At 51.6% G+C, this 4,992-nt stretch overlaps 1 protein-coding gene across 2 annotated transcripts; it reads right to left on the reverse strand.

Annotated features, from left to right (window-relative positions):
* Positions 1-579: 579 nt before the first annotated feature.
* KPRP (keratinocyte proline rich protein) lies at positions 580-4,774 on the reverse strand. Of its 2 annotated transcripts, none has more exons than XM_058715699.1 (2): positions 4,666-4,774; positions 580-3,065 (listed from the first exon to the last, which is right to left on the reverse strand). In XM_058715699.1, exon 2 carries the CDS (start codon positions 3,036-3,038, stop codon positions 1,278-1,280), a length of 1,761 nt encoding a protein of 586 aa, XP_058571682.1. In that variant the 5' UTR covers positions 3,039-3,065; positions 4,666-4,774; the 3' UTR covers positions 580-1,277. The 2 variants fall into 2 exon arrangements, with proteins under 2 accessions (XP_058571682.1, XP_058571683.1); XM_058715700.1 differs by lacking the exon at positions 4,666-4,774 and adding an exon at positions 4,333-4,444.
* Positions 4,775-4,992: the final 218 nt, after the last annotated feature.

The following is a 4,992-nucleotide window of genomic DNA, read 5'->3' on the forward strand; positions in this document are numbered from 1 at the left end:
TTATGCTGTCAAGACCACCATGCCAAATGGGATTCAAGAGATGTAGAGGAATGCAGAAGCAGCCTCAGATGCTACCTTTTCTATGATGTTAAAAAAAAAAAAGTAAAGAAAAGTACAAACAGTTTAACTTGAACAAAAGAAGAGTGTATCCTGTGTGGAATATCAGAGATCCTCCAGTTCTCCTCAAGCTCCCCTCCTCCTACCGACTCCACAGACTGCTGGGTGACCTGTCTAGCCTGGACCTGAGAGCTTTAACCCAGATTGAGGAGCAAGAGTTATGTTTCTTGTTCCCTCATTCCTCCTGCCTTTTATCCATATTCTCCTACCAGTCTCCAGGACACTGAGGGGAGACAGAAAACCCACAAGAAAGCCCACTGGTTAAGGAAAGCTCAGACCATGGGTACAATAAACTCAAGAAAAAGAGTAATAAAGAAGCTTATCCCAGTCTTTTTTTAATAAACCCAGCATTGATTTTGAAAGAAGACGAAGATAAAGACGAAGATGAAGACAAAGAAGAAGGAGAAGAAGCTTATCCCAGAGAGTCAGGAAGGTGTAAAAAATACAGTCATTATGCAGGACTCAGGCTATGAGAGTATCATCTTTATTGTCACATGGCCTCCTTCTGTCCTCAATCCTGGGTCTGCCTATCAGGATAGATCATGGCTCAGGCTGCCAACCCACATACTTGGCTGAGCAGCTGCCTGCCAAAGGAGGAGCACGGGACTTTAGGGATATTCTCACTCCATTTTAATGGGAGTTTACAGCCTAGTTGGGCAGGGAAAGGTAAATAATTCAAGAGATGTTGCAGACAGTTGCCAAATGGTTGGTGTGGACAATGCAATGAGTTCTAGGAAGTCAGTGCAGGTTACTGTGAGTAGGAAAAAACAGAAAAGACTCCAAAGAAAAGGTCTTGAAAGATGGTCTGGATTTCAGAGGCTGGGCATAGCAGAGAAGTGGTCCCTGTAAGGCGGGGGGGTGGGGGTGGGGGTTGGTGTGGAGGTGAGCAGAGACTTGGAGGCAGGAACATCCTGTGGCCCTGGTGGCCAAGCTGGTCTAGCTAGAACTGAGGGGTCCTATAGGAGAAGATCCAGATGTGAGGCTGGAAAGGTGCCTGGCACCCAGGTGTGGATCCTGAGATGGCAGGCAGTGGAGTTCCAACATCACCTCTGCAGCAGGGAGCCTCCAACTGCCTTTGGAGAGAGGCACATAGGGACATGTTGGAAATCGAGGTCTGACATTTTCAGGGCAGAAAGCAGGGATGTCTCAACCATGCTTCTTTAAAAATAAGCACCCTTTGTTCCAGCAGAAGGACCTCCTTTTACTCCAACATAGGGGCCTCCTTGGTCTCCACAATCACTGACACCCTGTGGCTCTGGAATTGTATCACAGGGTCCACAGCTGTCACCACTTCCTTGCCACTGGTTATAAGCAGCTGGGTCGCAGCTTGGAGCCTCGGTGTCCAGGCGGCATGGGCTGGACTCATGACAGCCCAGGTCCCCCGGACATGGGATTGGATTGGGGCCTGAGCACGGGCTGGGATCGCACGGGGGCTCCATACAGGGCTCCGGGCTCGGGCACGGCGCTGGAAGGGGAATTGGCTCCGGGAGTGAATGAGGTTCTGGGTGCTCATAGGGCTGTAGACACGGACTCCATTCGGGAAATTCACGCTGCGCTGGGAGAGGACGTGGGGCTGGACGTGGCTCTGGACACAGACAGGGTTCAGAGAGTCGCCGCGGTGGAGGACACGGACGAGGCCCTGACCTCGAGCTTGGCTCTGGGCGAGGATACAGCCGCGGAGCAGGACGTGGGCATGGACAGGGGGCAGGGGGTGGGCATCGATGCATCGGCGGCTCTGGACTTTGGCCCCGACGCCGCGGTGGACAGAAGCTTGGGAGTGGACGTGACTTTGCACGTGGCCTCAGCTCCGGGCAGGAGGCACCCCAGGAGGGTCGTGGGACACAACTCTCAGAGCAGCGTCTGATGGGAGGAATCTGAACAGGACACTTTTGCGGGGGGACCTGCTTGGGGCAGCAGGGGGAAGAAATCTCTATCCGGCACTTGGGACCACATCTCTGAGAGCAGCCTGAAGTGCGAGCCCGAGGACAGCCACTGCTATAGATGGGCTCCGAGCGGCGCGGAGGGGTGCAGTAGTTATAGGAGCCCGAAGAGCACGCTGATGACAGGCAGCCGCTGTAGTAGGGCTCAGACCGTCGTGGTGGGGAGCAGCTGCGGTAGGAAGGCTGCAGCTGGCGAGCAGGGAGGCATCTGCTGGAGCTCCGCGAGCGACGCTGTGCGGTGAAGCTCCGGTAAGAGCCAGTGGCCTGGCACTGGGGTGCGCAAGTGCTAAATGCTGCCCGGGACTGGCGCTGGGGGGCGCAGTAGCCGTAGTAAGCCCCAGATCGGAACTGCGGGGCACAGGTGCTGTAGGAAGCCTGGGACTGACGCTGCGGGGAGCATCTGCTGGAGGAGCCCTGATACTGGCACTGAGTGGAGAATCTTTCCTGAGTCTGGGAAACTGGGGGAGAAGCCACGTAAGTCTGGACAGGCTGAGAAGCTGGACAGGGTATGTAGGTCTGGACTGGGTATTCCACATAACAAGTTTCTGTATAATAAACTGGAGCACATTCCATATAGCAGGTCTGAAAAGGGCATGGGGCTTCACACTGCACATAGGAAACCTGAGGCTGGCATGGAGCCTGGCATTGAACACAGGAAATTTGAGACTGGTTTGAAGCCTGGCTCTTCGCTTGGGTGGTCTGGGACTGGCTTGAAGCCTGGCCCTTCACTTGGGTGGTCTTAGACTGGCATGGAGCCTGACACTTCACCTGTGTGGTCTGGGACTGGCATGGAGCCTGGCATTTTACCTGGGAAACTTGAACTGGGCATGGTGCGGGGCACTCCACAATTTGCATCTCACAAGGTGCTTGGACCACAACCTGGCTCCTGGCACTGGGATTCTGGGAGGGATAGAAGGAGGAGCCCTTCACACAGCACTGGGGGAGTGGCATGCAACACTGAATCTGCTGCTGGTCACACATGGTTCTGATGCAGGCAGGTGATGGGACCTGAGGGTAGAAAGACCAGTGTTAAGAGCATGAGCTGTTGAGAAGAAGGGGACAAGACCAAGGGGAAGACACCCTGCTTCTTCCCTGTCCTTTCCTCTCCAACTCTTAACCTTTACCCAAGAACACTTCTGAGTTAGATGGACTCAATATTAGTTACCGCTGCCCATGAGACCTGCCTTGGATCTACCAAAGGACCTGAGGTCCTGATCTGAAGGAGCTTCAAAGGCACGTCCGGGGTTGCAGATGTCCAGGGTCTCCCCCTGGAGGATGGACATACCAGTGTTCAACACAAGAGGGTGTTGAAGACAGCATGATTCCTTGGCCTAAGTGGCAGGAGAGCCACTTATAGGAGGTAGAAGTAACACTGCTTCCAAAGCAGAGGCCGTGCACCCACAGAGGCTTGACTATCCTCACATACATGCACTGGGAACACATACATGTGAAAACATGTAAAAATGAGTGTATTGGAGCAAACACTCAGGTACCATCTGCACTCAAAGCATCCACTAGAAAGTCAAGGATCAACCCCAACATAAAATGCTTGTTTCTCTACAATCTTTTTAGGTGAACGTGTTTAAATGACCCTCATGGACATATGCACACACACACACACACACACACACACACACAACATACAAGCCTTGGAAAGGCTCAGAACCAACATGGCAACTTGCCCAGGCTGGTTGCTGTTGTAAATCACCCAAAGTGGGACAGTCTGCTGGCCTCAGAAATGGTTTCTCCCCGGTCCCTCTTAAAAGCCGGGAGCAATTGCCTGAGATGGGGTAACCCAGAAAGTGCAAGATTCCTAAATCACAAGACTGACATTCAGCCACACATAAACCCCTCCACAGCAGGAGCATAACAAATATGACTTGGAGGATGCAGGCATACTCTCTAACACCACACGTAGCCAGTGAGAAACAGAAGACAGTCTCCATTCCTCTGTCCTTCCCAAATTCACTTGTTCGTGTACAGGCAGCCCAGTGACCAGCACAACAGGGTGGCTGATTTAACAATTAACCCATTCAACAAAACACTTTTCAATAAGCTTCAGAAATACTGAAAATGCTTCTAATGAAAGGTAAAGCCTTCCCCTCTCCACTTATAGACAATATCTAAATACACATTCCCTTCACATCGGGCTCTGTGCTGATAGCTCGGAGCCTGGAGCCTGCTTTGGATTCTGTGTCTCCCTCTTTCTGCCCCTCCCCTACTTGTGCTCTGTCTCTCTCAAAAACAAATAAACATTAAAAAATTGTAAACACACATGCCTGTGGGGAACGTAACCCTCCTACACACAACTCTGCTCACAAGGTGTAAATTACTAAAGCATCTTTTCCAGGGAGAGAGCTCCTGATGTAGGAAAATTGTACCTGAGGAGGAGGCCAGTGTTATCAAAGGCTTTAGACCCTCAGTTCTTCTCACAAACTCCACAGATATTCTTCTTATGTCCCCTAAAAGACTCCTCAGGTTTATGTACCACTGTTTTTCTGCTCACAACTTCCACCCACCCCGCCTCACTATGCCTCACCCCTGTGAATCTGGGCATCTCCTTAGAAGCATCCCTATCCCAATCCCAGGACCCAACCTCTAGACTCACCCTCCTCACAGCAAGCAGACATTCAGGCTGAGCATCTGGACAAAGGGCTGTCTTTATATAAAGGGTTCTGGGTCTGGCTTACACCATGAGACAGCTGGTTGGCATCTGCCTGGCTCATCACCCAGGTTGACATTCCAGCAGCCAGTTCCCTCCCTGTATGCTTGTCCTTGATAGTCACCTACAGAATGTGGGAGTGTCTCACTGCAGTGTCAAAGCTTCTGGACTATGAAGGAGCAGATTCTTGTTTTCTTCTTCTGTCTTCATCCTATCAATTTTTTCTCCATCTCTAGAAGACCTTGTGTCAGAGATGATGAAAGGTGACAAAGG

This window comes from Neofelis nebulosa, chromosome 2 (genome assembly GCF_028018385.1).
Source record: "Neofelis nebulosa isolate mNeoNeb1 chromosome 2, mNeoNeb1.pri, whole genome shotgun sequence".
In the NCBI taxonomy this organism is placed as follows: Eukaryota; Metazoa; Chordata; class Mammalia; order Carnivora; family Felidae; genus Neofelis; species Neofelis nebulosa.